The sequence below is a fragment of the Dermochelys coriacea genome, chromosome 5 (genome assembly GCF_009764565.3).
Source record: "Dermochelys coriacea isolate rDerCor1 chromosome 5, rDerCor1.pri.v4, whole genome shotgun sequence".
In the NCBI taxonomy this organism is placed as follows: domain Eukaryota; kingdom Metazoa; phylum Chordata; order Testudines; family Dermochelyidae; genus Dermochelys; species Dermochelys coriacea.
This window is the reverse complement of record NC_050072.1, coordinates 58,787,398-58,807,197: the sequence shown is the minus strand read 5'-3', so window position 1 is coordinate 58,807,197 and position 19,800 is coordinate 58,787,398. Positions and strand designations below refer to the sequence as shown.

Below are 19,800 nucleotides of genomic sequence, written 5' to 3'. Positions count from 1 at the left end.
TTCCCCTACTGTACCCACAGCTAAAGGCATACCCTGGCAGCGCTGTAATGATGCCTACGTCAGAACGTATTGATGCATATGTCAAAGATTTTAGTTTTGTTTTCTCCAAGCAAAAGTCATGGGGAAAAAAGCTGTCAAACTTACAATTTCACTATAAAATACTTATTAGGAAGTTCTGATCTAATCTGATCTCATTTAAGTTTCTAACAGAAACCATCAGAGGAGTGAAGTTCTGTAACAGCCTCCCAGGGGGAGCAGTGGGGGTAAAAATCCTAACTGGCTTTGAGACGGAGCTTGATAAATTTGGGGGGGATGGTATGATGAGACTGCCTACAATGGCATGTAGCCACGTGCGACTGCTAGTAGCAATGATCTCCAATGGCCGGTGATGGAACACTGGATGGGGAGGACTCTGAGTAACTGCTGAGAATTCTGTCCTGGTGTCTGGCTATAGGGTCTAGCTGAAATGCTCAGGGTCCATCTGACCACCATATTTGGGGTCAGGAAGAAATTTTCCCCAGGTCATATTGGCAGAGACCCTGGGGGGGATTTTGCCTTCCTCTACAGCATGGGGCCTGGGTCACTTGCAGGTTTAGACTAGCGTAAAATGGTGGATTCTCTGTAACTTGAAGTCTTTCAGTCATGATTTGAGGACTTCAGTAATTCAGCCAGAGGTTATGGGTCTATTATAGGAGTGGGTGAGCAAGGTTCTGTGCCTGCAATGTGCAGGAGGTCAGACTAGACATTCATGATGGTGCCTTCTCGCCTTATCTATAAATCTATGAGAAAAAGTATGAAATGCTTCCTTCTTGAAAATCAAATATGCAATCTCTGATACTTTTGTAACAAACAGACTTTAAAAAATATTGTCCATTAAATGCCTCTTACAATTTACACCAGCTTCACAAGGTTTCTTGCACATTTTCTTCAATTAGCTGGTACTGAACACTGTCAGAAAGGATGCTTGGACTAAACGGACCTGGGATTTGATCCAATATGGCAATTTCTATGTATTTATAAACTATTTCTATTTTAAATTTTAAAAAAACTAATGGAGAAACTTAACATAGTTGAGGTTCAAAGATTTTGAATAGCAAATAAGACTTTCAGCAAAAATATGAGTTCCATGCTTTGAAATTTGCCTGGAAAACAGAACTGTCAGTGAATTTGTTTAATTTTTCATTAAAACAATGCTTCATTAAACACATTTAGTTCAGAGCAAGGGATTCAGGCAAGGTAAACTTCAAATTGCTATGGAATGTTGTCTGATCACTCTGCTTCCTAGGTTTGTATTCAATGCTCATCCCTCTTTAATTTTTGGGGGATTATCTACTGATTTAATTAGAGCCAAGACCTAGCTTTAAAGAAAAGTATTAAAATAGGATTTGTCACAGTACAAATTCCACTGAGTTTCTCATCAGAAGGGATACCTCTGCCTAGGGTTTAATCAAAAAATATATTTGATTCTCTAGATGCTATTTTATTTTTCACTTATTTTTCTATTCATGACAAATGAAATTCAGTGTTGTTGTCTTGAATGGTAATCAAAATTAGCAATAGCAGTTGGAATTAGCACTCACTCCAATATTCTATTTCTTATTTTCAAGAAGTCTGATAAATCTCTGAAGACAAGACCAGCTAAATTTTTACAGTGAAAGTTAGGTGAGTTTAACATGAAAAGCTTTTGAACAACACACATCCCTGTATTAGAACACCAGCTCTCTTGGGAGAGAAGTTGAAAGCATAGTGAAGCCAAAACACTGAGTAAAGAGAAAATATTATAGTATGTGCTGGTGTTTCTTTGAACCTCAGTGCAGAGGGCATCTCACAACACATAAGCCACAACTGAGCACTGCAATTAAGGAACTTAATCAGCCTGAGAGGCCTTCAATGGGCCTTCGGCAATTAGCTGCTTTTCCACTATTGACTAATCTCTACTACACTGAAAACCATCAGACACTTCACACTGATGAAAGGTCACAAACTTACATTCTGTGACTGCAATGTTTAAACCTCTTCCTTATAAATCAGAATGTAAACGTTTTCTGAATATACTTACAACCAGATTCATAGCAGATGTAAATTGAGATAGCTCCACTGAAGTTAATGGAACTATGGAGATTTAAACCAGCCGAAGATCTGGGAGATTGTACGTCCACAACCTTGTTCTAGTTTCCCAAATTACATCAGATATGATTTCAAAAAAAATGTGTGAGCATTTGCTTTTGAATAAATACTCTAAGCACTCTATGACTTCTATTTTCCATCTGTAGTTGGCAAGAAGACAAGGGTCTTTTCTTCCTCATGTAGCTCTCACCACAGTGATCTGGTGTTATTTATGTTTTGGTCTGGATTACTGCCTGGCACTCAACATGAGGCTACACCCAAAACAACCCACTCAGAATCTTCACCAGGCGCAGTATATGGTTGCCTCCTCATCAATCAGTTCTTCTCTTAAGGTGCACAATATAACAGTCCTTCATAATTTGTATTGGCCTCCAATTTGTTTCTGGATGAAATTTGGGCTTTTAGTTTTAACCTGTTACGTGATTGTTTCATCCTTTACACATGGCTTCCTACAATATTGTCCCAATATTGTCTCTTCCCAACAGTGATAGTTACAATCAGCTGAAATGCATAAACTAAAAGTGTCATAATTTAAACAGGAAGGGCCTGGGGGAAAGGTTCTCACAGAGAAAGATCCCCAATACTGAATCTGAATTCTGCCCCACTTGATTTCACAGAGCCCATATTTGTTTAACTCAGGGAACATAGTCAGGCCTACCTATTAACTGAGGCTTTTTAATATTTTTTAATAGAGAACAGGGGAGCAAAGAGAGGGAGAATGTATTTATGATAGTTTAAGAGTTTCTTTTGTAAATATGGATGTAGTTAAATCTTTAATGTTTTTTAAAAGTGTAACCTGAATAGAGTTAGACACATTAACTAAATTTCAATAAGTAACATACAATCTTCATTAGAGCTCATATTATCACTGCATATTTTATCTATGGTGTTACTAAATGTATATATGTGTGTGGGGGTACAAATATATAGATTTACTAAAGCTACCATAGCCCACACATTTGATTTTCACCATGATTGATGCTGCAGTATATAATACAGCACAAACACTTCTCCAGCACACAGTCTCTTTGTGTTGATTCTAATTCATTACTGCTGAGCGGTGCTGGGTTGCCAGCCCTGGAAACTGAAGTCTTCTGTTCCCCACAATATAGAAACCACGCAGACAGCAGCATTGCAAGCTTTCACACATCACCCTGCCATTATCCTTCACCCGTGATTTGGAAGAGCCATTTCTAACAGAGAAAGATGGTCTCCATGTTCATTCCATTCTTGGCCTCTGCTAGCACTAAGACTGCCAAATTTCAGCCACAGGCTTGGGGAGATTAACTCGCTGCTGGACAGAGATAGGTCCACAGAAAAATTTGGATTTTGTCTCCTGCTTGGTTTCCCCTTCTAGTCCAGACCACCTCTCTGCTTCTTCACCTCTGACCTTGCTAACAGCAGCTTGGGAAATCTGCTTACTGTTGGCACACACTTTACCCCCATCGCTGTCCAGATCAGTACTCCCTGGGGCCCCTGAAATGCACAGCCACATGAGGAATGGTTATATTTGTTAAACCGCATAGTGCCCTATTCAGCTTCTCATTGTGGCCATAATTTTTAAGTCACAATGGGGGCAGGCAGAGATTGATCAGAGTGATTGGAGGGAGGGAATAGACTTGTAGCATGTAACACACTGCTGAAAGGATTGGGGAAGTCCACCTTGTGTTCTGTCTCTTCCTTCTTCAATCTTATCTGTTTCTTCTTCCTCGCCTTTGCTTCCTCCTCATCCTCCGTTGATTCTCTTCACCCTATCATGCTACATTATTTCCCCACATCCTTAGTTGCTTCTTCTGTCCTCAATCTCCCACAGTCTCTGCCCAGAGTTTCTGCAGGCAGGCAACCTCCTTTTCCTCAGGAACCATACAAACCAAAAAATGGTTCTGATGTAATTTAAAAAATTTGCTGTAAATTTGTGTGTCTTTTATTTGTTGCTCTTCAAATTCTTTTTTGTCTTGTCTAATTATACTTTTACACTTACTTGCCAGAATTTATGTTCCTTCCTATTTTCCTCAGAAGGATCTGACTTCCACTTTTTAAGGGATGTTTTTTTGTCTGTAAGCACCTCTTTTATTCTGTTGAATAGCCATGCTGGAATTTTTTGTTTTTTTACTGTTGTTTTTTTTTATATGGGGTATACATATAGTCTGAGTCTCCATTACAGTGTTTTTAGAAAATTTCCATGACGCTTGCAGGCATTTCATTCTTCACTGTTCCTTTTAATTTCCATTTAACTAGCCTCCTCATTTTTGTGTAGTTCCCCTTTTTGAAGTTCAATGCTGTGGTGAATTCCTTTTGTATTTTAATCCCTACAATGATGCTAAATTTAATTATTCTATGGTTGCTATTGCCAGGCAGTTCAGTTCACTGACCTCTTGGACCAGATCCTGTGCACCACTTAGGACTAAACCAGTCCCACCTAGATCCACCCACAGAAAGAAAATCAGAGAAGCAAGGGAAATATTCCTCCTGTATTCATCTCTTCAATGGGTCTATGTCTTTTACGTAATTAGTAGCTTGTGGAGAACACAAGGAGCTCTCACGGAAGCATCCAGCCAAGTTTCTGCAAGGCAGGCCTAACAATGATTTATTTTGGGATGAAGTAGCATATGATAAACTGTCTTCCTGAATGCTGACCTTGTATAGATCAGTAGGAACTTGAGGTTCTGGTTTTTCTCTTCACCTGCTGTATGCTTATGTGAAATGATTGCATTTGATTGGCTATGGGTGTCTAGTGTTCAGCTTTCTGGGAGCTAGTGTGCATGCCTTGCAAGTGTTTCTTCCAGATAAAACACCAATTGGGGAAAGCAAATGTTCGGTGCTAGCTACAGCTGTCCTTGACGAAGATCTCGGGGGTGGAGGATGACCAGATGCCCAGCATACAGCAAGTATGCTCATCTGTTGTGCTGGAAGGAGGGGCACAGCTGGAAAGTTCTTCCCCAGAATACTGGGAGGTGGAGTAGCAAATGGAAGGCATTTTTAAAATATATATATATATATATTAGGGGCTCTTATTAGGCTGTTTGGGAGCAAGGAAGGAGGTGTAAATCATGTTCTGAGATGGAACTAAGAGCTAGAGTGGGGGAGGAGCTATACTCTTCCTCGGCTCCTGTAGTCTGTCTAGTGTATTGTGCACTAACTGAAGTATACATACATGTGGCAGTAAGATGCATTACAGTGTGGAGGTTCAAAGGCATAGAGAACTGTTTATCTGTGAAGAGAGATTACAAGCTCCAAAACAGATGAGTGTGAAAAAAGGGACTCCAGGCCACTGCTGTCACCTGAGAATCTGAGCTGTGATGGAGCTAGTCAAATATCCAAGAATGAGAACTATCATAAATTACAGTGACCACATATCTTCAATGGGAGCAACAAACATAACCCCCATCAAAGAAAATAGCACTATGTGGACTGTAGCAAGTATTGTATGATTTACAATATCCATTAGAATTCTAACTTCTGTTTTCTGTTAGCTCACAGAGTGTTGACCTTCCAGTGGAAATCAACATTAAGTGCTAGAACCAAAAGTTTCATGAACTATGAAGCTGTTCATGCTACATATCTATGCCACTTCTGGATACCTTGAATTCTTAGAAGTGAATTTGTACATGCATATTTTCACAGAAATATAGTGAGAGATCAGAGCTGAAATGTGAACTTAGTAGTCTAACAAGGTCTTCAAAACCATATTTCTGTCATAGCAAATATGAAATCAACTCATTAGATAGCAAGGAGAATATACATTCCCACATTACCCTCCAGGGAAAACAGAAACCATCCACAACACTGGTCTAGGGCATGATGTTCCATCAGGCTTCTACCAACACACTGCATGAATTGTGTGATAGTAAACCGATACTGTTCACAACATATGAAATGAAAGGTATTTCATTTGCTCTTTATACTATTAGGATGCAATACCTGTCCAAGGTTAATGTCACAGTTTCATTCATTTCAGGGATATCATCGGCTTTGACAGTAATGTTGATTGTAGTGTCACTTTGTCCAGATAAAAACAAAACAGAGCCATTAAAAGGACTTAGATCATCATATGTTACTGCTTTTGGATTGAGGTCAGAAGGTTTAAAACTCCAAAACACAGTGGCTTGTCCATCAGTCCCATCTCGATGCAGAGCAATGGAAACCTAGAAAACAACATGGCAATCTGTGACTTTGAAAGCAACAGATTAATTTTTTTTAAATCAGCTACACCCTAACAAACTACTAAATGGACAGTATGCATATTGGTATGGGCAGGCTGATTCTCCTTTCACTTACATCAGTGAATATCAGAATTAACACCATGGAAGTCAATGGAGTTATATCAATTAAATACTGTGAAAGTATTATTTCATGTATTCATTTGACTCATTTATATAATTATATATGTTTAGATTATTAAGAAATAAAACAAGCTGTTTACAACTTAATTCATATGACAATTGAGTAAGAAGCCACAAGTGTAATAAGCTTTGTGTGACTGAATTGCCAATGCTCATCTCTTCAAGAAGATAAATTGGTTTTAAAGATAATTACCACATATTTACTTTCATTATTTTAGCACCATCTAATCAACTAATTGTTTAAACTAATTAGCAGACTTTTAATTGGAGTTTGAAAAAGGCAGCCTGCCAATGAAGCTGTCCAAATTCAGGAACTGTGGGAAGACTGGCATTAAGATAATAGAGAAAGAAAAGGAGAGAGTGTGAAAAAAAAAAGAAATAGTGTTTCCTGATTGATATTAGAACACACAGAAAAGAATCTTAGTCCACTTGAAAATGCTTCTTTTGGGCTCATAAACTTTAAATATAATAATATTTGGAAAATACTGGGCCTAGGTGGCAAAATGACATGTTTTATTTATCAGTGGGTCAACTGAAGAACCCGAATAATCATTTCCATGAGGTTGATAGTTCTCGCTCTCTCATTTGGGAACAACATTTAAAAATCTCAGAAAAGTGCACTTTACTGGCTCAAACTGGTCATCAGAGGAATTATGTAATCTTGTGACAAAATGATGAGCCGTGGTAAATACATACTCCACTTTTCCCCTCAATTTCCTCTCTCTATCATTCTAAAAAACCAGTAACATGTTTGCAGCATTCACAACAAGATGAGCTGGTATGTATAACTATATCTTTATTTCAAGCATTAATTTCTGCTTCTTATCTTAGACCTTGATCCTGCAAACACTTGCACATGTGCTTTACTTTAAGCCTGTGAGTAGTTCCATTGTTTTTAATGGACTACCAATACCTTCAGAACAAAGTTTGTGGGACAGCATAGAAAATTAACTGCTCTGTAGATAAATAAAGAACTCAAGCTCCAGGATTGTCAGTCTTCCACCTAGTAACTTAAATCTAGGGGGAAAAACAATAAAATAATAAAAGATAGTGATTCTCAGTATTTCTTGATTATTTTTCACATTTACGGTAATTTTAAAACTTCAGTGATTTAATACTAGTTTTTGTAAGCTAAATGGGAAGAAATGTTTTTAATTGCATATTTACAAGCTGCTCAAAGATATAAGTACAGACTTTAAGGCAACCGGGATTTATTTTCTGTACCTTTTTTATTCAGTTCAAAATGAAAAAAATGTTCTACTGTATTTTGAGCTTTTAATGCCTGTCCTCGAAGCAGAAACTTTATCCCTTAAGCCATAGGACAATTTTTTAAAAGGTAACAAAATATCAGTATCACTTTGTGAGAGCTGGGACCCCCCCCCTTTCTAGCCCAGGGCTCGTTTCAATGAACCCTAGGATTGGGGTCATGCTAACCTTTAAGTATGACCAGCAGGCTGAATGTGTCTTGAACTTTTAAATGGGTAGCTTTTCTAACATGGCTTTAAAACAGGCTTTGGCAGGATGAGGATTAAAACCCAACTCCAAACAGTTAGCTGCTTCTGCATTTTGCTAACGAGGATCTGAGGATGCCAAGGTGTTTGCCAGGAAAACTAAAGGCAGAGTTCAGGTGGACTGCTCAACCTTTAACTTTAGAAATGTCCTGACACTGGAGTGCTTAATTTCTCAGTCTTCATATTGAATTAATCCTAGTATTTTACATGGAAGACTATAATAAATCTTATTTGCATACAAATTGAACTTGATAGCAGGCAAGAAAATACTTTATTTTTAAAACTTTAGTCATTATATTAAAAAATGTAAATATTTTCCCCTTGTGTTCTCAATATTTCAAATGTAACAAACTTAGAGATGGAAACCAACCAAAACCTTGAACCTGAACACACTCAAGCTTTTGAGAAATTAATATCCTGATCCACAGCTCAAGCCCATCCCTGAATATTATAAATGTTGCATTAGGAAAAGGTTAGCCCTTTGATGGTTAAGTCACAACTAAAGCACATTTGATCCCTGCCTCTCCAACTCTGAGTTCCTATGTGTGGATCTAACTAACTTTATCTCTTAGTGTCCAGGACCCCCAAACATGGATCTGAATCAGAGAAAAGGGACCAAAATATCCCTCAGTATATTTTACTCTACTGGGCCATTGATCACTATTTTTTTGTTTTGTTTTGTTTTGTTTTGTGTGTGTCAGCGATCATTTTGACTATAGAAAAGAAACAGCCGCTGACCTACATTGCAAAAGAAAAGCATACATAGGTCCCTAACAGTGAATGGTTCTTCCCTAACTCAAGAAGAGAGAGAAACAAGAGTTCCCCTCATTTAGATAAAGTCATTACAGATCAACAATCCCAGCTCCTTCATTTATAATATATTTAACTCTCCCCGTACATCATGGCAGTTTGCCTGGGATGCTTTGTTACTGTCACAATTAAGTCACCTGCATGGCATTGATCTTTTTTGTTGAGTGTGACTATAGGAAAGATTAACCCTTGGCTTTGTAGATGTGTTTATAGATATAACAGGCCAAATTCACCTCTGTTATAATACCATTAAAGTCTTAGACAATTTTGGCCTTTATGAAAAAAACTGTTTTTTTCCTAACTTGGCTTTTATTTTTGACATGGGAAATGTTTTAGATCAGGTGTGATTTACAGAAAGGTTTCTCTCCAATTTACTTTTGAAAGACTACACTAAGTAAAATAGATTAAACTTCCTACAAATAACTTGCAACAGTGAAGGACAATATGAAAAAGGCTTACTTACCATGGTAGCAGTGGAGTCCTCTGGCTCATGAAGAATAATTGGAAGATTACTAGTAAAACCAATTTCCCCATTTGCAATGTCAGGAGTAATCCTCAGGGAAATATTCCGAATCTCACCTAGTCTAGGACTTACAGATGGGATTGGAGGAATGATATTCACCAACTCAACTTTTTCCATCTACAAAACCAAAACAAAACAAAAATCAAAATTCTTTAATATCAAAAGGGCGCAACACTGTTGTTTCTAACTGAGAAATATGTGGCGATATATTGTCATTTTCTATCTTTAGCAATATCCTTTCAATTTTTCTCTTATTCTTTCATTTGTGTTTTATGTTATGTGAACTGTAAGCCTCCTTCCAGTGGTACAAGGCTGAAAATACATGTCCTGAAGAGAAGGAGAGGGCTCCATCAGATATCTAGATGTCTCAAGTCAAGCCTTGTTGTGCATGTTGAATACACTGGTCTGAACTTACTGGAGGAGTGACAAAGCACTCCTGGAGAGGGGTGGGAAGCAAGTCTACTGATATATAAAGCCCCCATGCCTGGCCAAATTGCCCCAACTTCTGAAGGATTTTCCCTGCAAAAGGGGAGGTTTTAGTGGAGTAAAGCCATCACAGTGGCTCCTTTCCCAACATATTTTCTGAATATTGATATATGGGATAAGGAAAGAGGTGTGGCTAAAACTCAGCTGTCCCTCGGTTGCTGTAGTAGCCGCTTGGAGCTGGTGCAGGCTAGAGCAGCCTTCACTATACGTCAGTATGAACGAAAGTCAGTCATGACATTTGTTGAGCAAGGGAGCAAATTTACAGCTATGTGGTGGAGACAGACATGAACAAAAATTCCTTTTCGGACACAAGATAGTAAACTTTCAGGGATCTATTTTTCAAAATGTTAAGCATTCAAATAGTGAACTCAACTGGATATTTGCATGTGTAAATACATATACAACTGCAGAAATTGTGCAGATAAATTAGGCTGGGAGCTCAGGGAAGCAAGCAGGTAGGCTGGCAGAAAACTAGGCAGGGTGCCTGCCCCTTGGTCTCTGTCAAAAGTTTTGACATATTGACACATTTCTATGGAACATTTCAATTACATCAACTCAGCACCTTTTCAATGGAAATTTGGCCTGCATTTTTATAGGCTGAAAAACATGAGTGCATTTTTAAAAAGCATGCCCTTATAGGCTTGTCTCCCTTTTATTTTCTCCATTGTCAATGCCCTTCATTAAATAAATCTTCCTTGTGAAATATAAAGGATTGCTCTGATGAGGTGTTTGACAGGAAATACTGTTAAAAAGGCATCATCTTCTGTCTATTACTGAAACAAGTATAGGGGGCACTATATGTGACCCTTCTTAACTGATGTTATAAAGACTTGAAAGTATATGTGCCAACTTCAGGGTATCTAACCAAACTGATATAGAAATATCTTGAGCTGTGTGTTCAAATAGATCAAAAAGCGAAAGAGGCACCTTAAAGAAAGATGTGATTGGGATTCAGAATTAAACCTGTAAAAGCAGAGATCCAGATAGTGAGAGAAATTTAAAGCATATGCTCTCCTGTATCAGTCTTATCCTTTAGGCTTGTTGAACAACAACAGTGACTTCTGCCAGTGTAGACTAAGAACACTGTCATAACTTGCCTAACTTGACAAGTAATCTAGGCTATTGTCCTAACAATACCAAGTATAAGAACTTCATTTTTGATGGTGTAAATTGGCAGATCTGCTGAAATCATCGGAGCTGTACCAATTTACACCAGTAGAGATTTTTGGCCTGGAAATATTTTTTAAAAGTACTCTATTGAGAAATATACAGCTAAAATATAAGCCATACTTTTCCTTTCCACATATTTGTATTCACTTATGTATTCATTTATAATGACCAACAGGCAATGAAGCTTTATTTTTTTGTATTTGTTTTTGAATATACAAAAATATCTAGTAGCACCCTAACTATGGATTAATCAGAGTTAAAATATAATCAAACCTTAGTTCATAAAACATTCCTTTCTTTTCCTATTATTTTAATAATATCTATGCAGCTTCATTAGTGAGGCAACCAGAAGTGAATACAGTATTCCAGGGAAGGTTATGTCATTACCCTGTAATATTTCATCATAACGTTTTCTGTATTGTTCAGTTTTCCATAGGACATCATGCCATTTTGTTTTCCATATTTCCCCTGATGCATCCAGTGATTTTTATTTTGTTTTTAAATTCCAGACACATTCACTCTATATTCAAACATGTCAGTTATCACTATAGCTGTGTGGGAATTCCAATTCCTAATCTATAGAAAATTTCACATTTAAAAAAAAATATTCAGATTTGTAATGACAAGTCTGAAGTGTGAACTTTCCCCTGGAACAGATATTTCTGAAAAAAAATCAATTTTTCAAGAACATTTTTCAAAAATTTCCAGCAGTGGCTGTCCACGTGGCCGGCTGCCAGAGAGCCAGGCTGGTTGGGAGTCTGAGAGCTCCAGCTCTTCAGCAGCTGGCCAAGCGGGCTGTGAAGGAGATGGGAAGTCCTGGCTCTCTGGCAACTAGCCAGGCAGGCTGTAGAGGAGCCAGGGCGGCCGGGAGCTCAGGGAAGCAAGCAGGTTGGCTGGCAGAAAACTAGGCAGGGTCTCTGTCAAATGTTTTGACATAAATTGACACATTTCTGTGGAACATTTCAATTTCATCAACTCAGCACCTTTTCAATGGAAAGCTGTTCCCCTGGGAATTTTCAACAAGCTCTAATTACCACTCTTGCAATCACTATTGTATTAAGTTGTAATTAATACTAAAAACTAACTCTGCATTCGAGCCTCTACTCCAGAGGTTCTCAAACTGTGGTCATGAGCTCCACTAATTAGGTGCCTGGACCCGGGAGAAGACGCACGTGTAAGGTGAGGTGGTGCCCCTGGGGAGGATGGGGGTAGGTGGGAGGGGGAAGTGGGGTGAGAAGAGGGGGTGGGGGGAATTTGGGATGTGCAGGGCTATGGTGGCCAGAGAAAGAGGCGACTTTCCCCAACTCCAGGGCTGCAGCTGCCAGGGGAAGACAGCCCTCCTTCCCAGCCGCAGCTCTGTGGCTGCTGTGGTGGGGGAGAGACCTCCCTCCTTCCGAGCCACAGCTCAAGGTGGCTGTGGTGGGGGAGAGAGGGAGAGACCCCTCCTCCTTCCTATCCCCAGCTCGGGGACTGCTGCAGCAGGGGAGAGAGGGAACCATTAAAATGGTAAGACTACTGGTATTAAATTATGAGTTGTGTGCTTTTATTTGTAGAACAAAAACACTTTAATTATTATTAAAGGGTTTTTTATATAGTGCTTTTATCCAAAGCGCTTTACAATAGTTACCTAATGGTACAAACGACATTTGGAAAGATCATCAAGAGGTCCATCAAGACCCTCAGCAATTTTCAAGTGGTCCGCAGAAAAAAAAAGTTTGAGAACCACTGCTGTACTCCATCCTCATCTCATAAACATTTTTACAGCCTTCCCCACCAGAATTACTTGATAGATAAGATAGATAAGGTAGATAAGAACTATAGTAAATATATTATTTTATAAAGAAAGTACCTCCAACACTCTTCCTTTTTCCCACCAGCTGTCTCAAAAAATAGCCATTCACCAAGTCCCATTTATTACTATCTTATTTTATTATTTTCCAGGAGTTATTGGGGGAGGCATGGAGGAAGAATGAGTGAGTAGTAAAATATTTACTTTATTTTAAATAGTATCTGAGTTAGTGTTTGAATTGTCATGGCTTTTATCACTGGATGTCTTATGCATCTGTGCTTGGCCTAACTGAATCACTCAAAGAATTATTCAATACTTTGGGATCCTTTGAATTTGGAAAAGCCCATTAGTCTTCCTTAACATGCCAAAAGTTATATCTCTGACTACAGTAGATTATTTAATTGGGTATGTCACTGAAAAATATTCAGCTTATTTCTCTGATTCTTCTAGCCATTCTTTAGCTTCATTCAATCTTCGTTTCCTCCTCCTCTTCCCTCCCCCAATTCTTGAGTTACTTATCTATTGTGTACAGTACAAACTCTGTAATGTTCTCATTCTAACCATGCTCTCTGATCTTATAGCTCATTCACAACATGAAGGGATTGTCTTAGTGACAAATAGTGCTGTTTTCTAAATGAGTTTTTAAATGAATTGTCCACTATAGGAGGCCATTCTTGTTTAATTTATCTAAACACACAGATCCTTCCGGTTCAAAGAGAACGTACAGCACTGAAGTCTGGGATCTAAAGTTTGAAAAGCTGTGCAATGCACATAGGATCACTGGCCATGAGGAATTCTATCTATTCTGCACTAGTTTGTTTGTTTTTTTACATCCCACACCTTTACTGCATTTCAATACCTCTTAAAATCTCCTTTGTATTTAAGTGTGGTAGATTAATATGTTTCACATCTGCAGCAGATATAGCAGATGAATCTGTTCTAGGGCTCCAGGAGAGAGATCAAATTTTAAATTAAAAGAATGGCACATGGTCATCCTGGCTATCAGCAGTGCAGCTAATCAGAAAATGTCTCCCTTCCCGTAATGGAAATTTTGATGAAAATGCAAAAACAAAAAACGAAAAAAATTGATTGATTCCATGGGAAATTTCAAACTTTTTGGCAAAAAAAAAATTCAAAAACTGAAAAAATTGTCCAAAACCTAAAAAATATCAGCCAGAAACTTTTGTCTGAAAACCCACTAAAAACATGGCTGAAATCTAAAACTTTTGTATTCAGAAGTGCTGCCATGGTGTCTCACGGGAGTTGTAGTTTGGATGCCTCATGCCCCAGTTCTCTTCTATAGGCCAGGCTCCCTGGCTGGACTACATCTCACATGATGCACCACAGTCTCCCTTCTTGGTGAGCCATTGTGGTGCATCATGGATAGTCTGGCTGGGGAACTTGGCCCAGAGGAGACTGAGTACATAAGACACCCAAACTACACCTCCCATGAGTTACCATGCCAGCATTTCTGAATCAAAAACATTCTGGCATTGCAGGTGAATTTTTTTGTTTTCAGGTGTTCTGTAAAAAAATAATTTAGATGGAAAATTTTCAACCTGCTCTAAACAGCAACGAAAGAAGTTGCCTGCTTCCAGAAACAAAATTAGAAAGAAGAAAAAATAAAGGGCAGAAGAAAACCTGGAAAGAAAACTGGAAGAAACTACAAAGCTCAATTCAGAAGCAAGTCCAATGTGGTGTATATTTCACCAGGTTAGATTCCCTTAGATTCATACAGACTTACTGACGTTTAACTTACACTCCCTACTTATCCTCTTTGGATTTGGCTTGCTGTGTTTAGTTTAGTCTAAAGGAATGTAAATTGGCATTGGTCACATGCCAAGGGTATGGAAGAGAAGAGTGTATCTTGAAAAGTAACAAAAGTAGACCACTCGCCCATGCTGTTACAACAGCTTTTCATACTGAACAGTTTTGTCTCATTATATTACTTCAGTTACTATATGTTCCCCTTTTCTATTTATTGTATCCCTCTGTTTTCTCCTGTTTTATACTTACATTGTAAGTTCCTCTGAGCAAGGACTGTCTTTTTTGTTAGTTGTTCATACAGCACTTCGCAAATTTGGCTTTTAGTCCATGACTGGGGCTCCTATGCCCTACCTCAAAGAGTAATTCTTATACCTTCTCTTGGCTTCTTGACAAATAAGTTATATCAACTTAGCCTTCCACACACTTCCCTAGATTGATCAGTATTCACAGTCCAGTAAGTAGGTGTATCTCCCACAATCTTACATTACATCAGCATGTCTGACTTTGGCTCACATCATTGGCTTAGGGCCTGACTGATGATCCAAACTGGATCTCTTCCAAGAGTGTAGACTAAGAGCCAGATCTAAGGCCCATTGAAGTCAATGGGAACCTTTTGATGGGCTTTAGATCAGGACCTAAATGCAAAAAATGAAAAAGAAGGAACAAATATCATTCTTGTAACACCATCATGAAAATTTACCACAAAACCTACTCAACCGTCCTTTTCCATAATAATGACAATGATAAAAAAAGTCAATATATTTTAGTCATCTCTTTAAAAGTATTATTGCCCTGGAGTGAAGGAAGAGCAGTAAAATTTTGCAACAATTAGTTTATTCTTTGTTGCGGAATTCTAGTTAATACATTTATGATGTTATAATAGAGGGCTTACAGAAAAGACATGTGCTAGTAAAATAATTATTTGAGAACAGGGTTCTACAAGATATATTTCTTGAAAAAACCTCTTTATACCTGAGAAAGATTTCCTAGCTACATACTATATCGGTAATTCTCAGTGCATACAAAAGTATGCAATTACTAGTAACACTGTGCCCTTGTTTATTTGAAAAGCAGTTGATAAATATTTTAACATATAAAGTACCTGTATGAGGAAATGGGCACCATTTTGAAGAAATGCATCATTTCTTATTGGTAGATTTAAGATGTCCTGGGGTTTCCCCTCTGGAAAGATGAGGATGCCTCTTCCTGAAACATTTAGGATGTCATCTTTTGCTCGCTCAAGATCCACGGTTCCAGCAGGAACGTACAGGACAATATAAACCAACCTCACAACTCCGATTGTTCCTCTTTGCCTTGCAAAACTCAAGGACAAAAAACGTCCTGCTGGGTTGCTTTCAATCCTCTGGTTCTCCAAAGGGTAAAACTCTATTAGACCATAAATATCATCACTGTCCTGAATGTAGAACAAAAGCTACAAGAACAGAAAAAAATCCTTATTACTATATGTCACCATTAGCACACAGTATTATTCATTCTTCCACTAGTGGTTGCTCTGATTGTTATCATGAGATTTTCCACACCCATTTTTCTGTGAATTTATAGTGTTCATGAAAAACTGAAGTGTCCTTTGTACAGAACATGTATAACAGTAGCTGTGTGAACTTACTCACAGTGCACCATCAACATGTATCAACTATGACTCAATGAGTCCATCTCTAGAGAGCAAAGAATAGCTTAGTTCCGTGCCCATTCTATACTTGGCCTCTGTTGAAATTACCAAACAAGATAGCAATTAATTAAAATTGTGAGAATAATTTGTGCGCTGTAGACAAGGTGCTTAGAGGCACCCATATAAGAGCTACATGATTGCATACCCCTAGCCAGGGACTCTGCTTTTCCCTCCCTGGCCACTGGGATGTAATTGCAAAATCGTTGACTGTACAGTGTCTCCCTGACCGGATCTCACAGAGATCCTTGAAATGTCAAGGCACCCATTGAATGGTATTGCTTTGTAAGGGATAGAGCCTAGGGGTAAAGGTAGCTAAGAAGGAGGAGAACGTCCCCCAAGCTGCTAACAGTTTGAATACTATGCCTATCTCCCTATGCTTCCTAAAGGAAAAAGTCATGGGATTACAGCCCAGAGTTGCAGTAAACTCCATGCCCCTATATGGGAGAAATGGGGCCTGGATACACATATGGCCACTTGGGGCTTGTGGGGAACTCATTAACATTAGTTTTCTGTCCCCTGAGTGGCTTCACATAACCCATCCACTGAGCACCTGTAGAATGCCCCTTCTGCACCTGTCCTAACCTGCAGAATATTATTACAGCCAGTATGGGGCCATTTTACAATCAAGTAAATAGACTTATACATGCCTCACTGTCATTTAACCATGAAACAGAGATACTGTTTGTACAGTGCCTTGCACAATGGGGCCCTGACCTCAGTTAGGGTCTCTGGGGGCTACTGCAATACAAATAGACACAAATAATTTTGTTCCATGGATTAAGTACAAATCCTTAGCCTTTCTAAATGATCAGCTTTATCTAAACTAGGAAGTCTTTTTACTTCCCTGCCCACTTCTCTAAAAAACAACATAAAACCAGACTTACCTCAGCAGGTTCACTCACTTCTGCACCACCCTGTATTGTATCAGCTAGAATTCTAAGCAGATAGGGCTCTGCCTCTTCAGGGAAATCATCACTGATAATGTTCAAAAGAAGTGATGCCAACATCTGTCCTTGAGCAAAATGTAACACCCCTGAGGCAGGAGTGATGTCTGCAGTCACAGGTGAAGGATCACTGCTATTACGAATTATAATCCAAGTAACTGAAACATTTCCGTGTGTTCCACCATTTCTTGCAACTGTAATTCCTTCAAACCTATGGTTGTGAAGAAAAGTAAACATACATTGGCTTATCTTAAACATGAAATGTTTTTCTTAGTTATCCATCCTCTGAATGCTGTAGGCTTATACACTCTTTGTCCCCTTTCAAAAGGCTTGATTCAGATCTCTCTTAATTGGTTTATACTAGTATAATTCCACTGACTTCAGCGGAATTAGTCTTGATTTAATTGGTTCACATGAGATCAGAGTCAGACCCTACGGTTTGGTCTGATTGATAGTGTGGAAAATGCCATCATAATTTAGATTTAGACTTTTCTTAAACACAAAGACTGTTTATTAATGAACCATATATAATATGGTGATGGTACAGCCTGAACTCCCCTTTTTAAATAAGAAAGATATTGAGAAATAAACATTTATAAATATGAGCTTTAAATATGTCTAGTGAAACCTATTAGTTTGATTTCTCAAATGTAAGTAATTTTCATCTCTTCTAGCCTTGTTTTTTATCAGTTTACAAGTTATATCAGATTACAACTCTTAGGCATGAATGCTTAATTCATTCAAAATCATCATTGTTTCTTCTATATTGAAATATTAAACCACTACTATTTCTGGGTCTGGACATACTGTCTTGGTATCAATGAGGTACGTTCAGTATTTATAAAGTTATGCTTCTTGTTATTAAATTAACTAACTTTGAAAAACTCCATTTTTATTCAAGAGGTATTTTAAATTAAGGTGACCATATATTATTGTGTTTTAATTGTAGTTCTGTAAATTTAGCATGATAAGCAAATTAGTGAAACAAATTAATGTAGTTACAACACCTATATCTTTTCCATATGAAGCTTCTCATCTCACAAAATGTTATATCCAGAGGTGAGTACACTTGTGATCCAAGATGCCATGATTTTTTAACACTACATTATGTAAACTGTATCTAGTTCACTCTGTTTCTAAGAAAATCTGCATTCACTTAGAGCAGTGGTTCTCAACTAGGGGTATGCTTACCCCTGGGGTACACAGAGGTCTTCCAGTGGGTACATCAACTCATCTAGATATTTGCCTAGTTTTACAACAGGTTATATAAAAAGCACTAGCAAAGTCAGTAAAAACTAAAATTTCATACAAACAATGACATATACCGCTCTATATACTATACACTAAAATGTAAGTACAATATTTATATTCCAGTTGATTTATTTTATGATTATATGGTAAAATGAGAAAGTAAGTAATTTTTCAGTAATAGTGTGCTGTGACACTTTTGTATTTTTATGTATGATTTTGTAATTGAGTAGTTGTTAAGTGAGGTGAAACCTGCGGATAGTCTGGAAAGGTTGAGAGCCACTGACTTAAGAATGCAGGACTAGGTTAATGACTGTGTAATTAAAATATGCTAGTCCTGCATCATTATTAAAAAATAAAAAGTACCCCCTTCCAGAGAGGCTTCTTCCTGGGATTATTAATAATGTGGTAGATGGGTGCACCTCTTGCTATTGTGGGGGTTAACACAGAACAATGGCAGGTAGTGAGTATTGCTACAGAGCCCATGTCTATTTTCCAAACACAGCTATCTCATCAATAGTAAACATTTGTACAAAACTTTAATCTTAATGTATAAAACCCTAAAAATGATGTTACTTCAGTGTTAAAATTTGAAGAACTGCAAACTTATACATTCTGTATTGTGATATTATAGCACTTAACATTTTCCCCTTCCCTAAGAAAACCACCCCCAAACCAGCTGTTTCATAAATCCAAAAGATAACATTTTAGCTACAGTTGGAAAATCTAAAGTACCTTGAAGTTTGGTCTTCATCAATGACAACCACCTGAGCAAACAATATACTGTTGATTGACAGTACTCCATAGGGTTTGTCATTAGGTTTAATGGTGACATGGACAATAGAAGGGCTTATTAAAACAGCATCTCCTTGCAGAGTGTCGTTAAGGAGCATAATCTGAAAGGTCTCTGCAATTTCTGGTATGGCATCATCAAAGATTTTAAATTTCATGTCATATACATGCACTTGAGATGGGAAAACAATAGTCATATTTGGTTGCAGATCTAGGAAGTCTAAATAAAGCTGTGCGTGTGCTGTTGAATTCCCAGTTATGATGATGTAACGGACAGAGACTTCATATTCATCAGATCCAATCAATTTTCCGCTGTCATCCTTACCACGAACCACTTGAATTGTTAGCACATCACCCTCCTCGGGCACCATATATGCACTCTGAGTGAATCGCACAGGGCTGTCATTTTTCTTAATAGTAATCTGAACAGTATTTCTTGTTGCATTGATTTCAGCCCCTCCTTCCACACTTCTCAGATGAACATTAAATATTTCATCATTTTCTGGTATCTGGAAAAATAATATTAACAGCTAAGAATAACTCATGTTTTAAATATACGCAGAGCAGTCCGACTATCAAAACTGCCTTTATCAATTCTTC

General features: G+C 38.0%; 1 protein-coding gene across 1 annotated transcript in view; it reads right to left on the bottom strand.

Annotated features, from left to right (window-relative positions):
* LOC122460127 (adhesion G-protein coupled receptor V1-like) overlaps positions 1-19,800 on the bottom strand; it is a 60,728-nt gene that overhangs the window by 29,083 nt on the left and 11,845 nt on the right. Inside the window, exons 6-10 of the mRNA XM_043514161.1 lie at positions 19,144-19,709; positions 17,101-17,371; positions 15,629-15,958; positions 9,255-9,431; positions 6,049-6,272 (exon numbers count right to left, since the gene is read on the bottom strand). Coding sequence (XP_043370096.1) covers positions 6,049-6,272; positions 9,255-9,431; positions 15,629-15,958; positions 17,101-17,371; positions 19,144-19,709 — 1,568 coding nt within the window. The remainder of the gene's footprint in view (positions 1-6,048; positions 6,273-9,254; positions 9,432-15,628; positions 15,959-17,100; positions 17,372-19,143; positions 19,710-19,800) is intronic.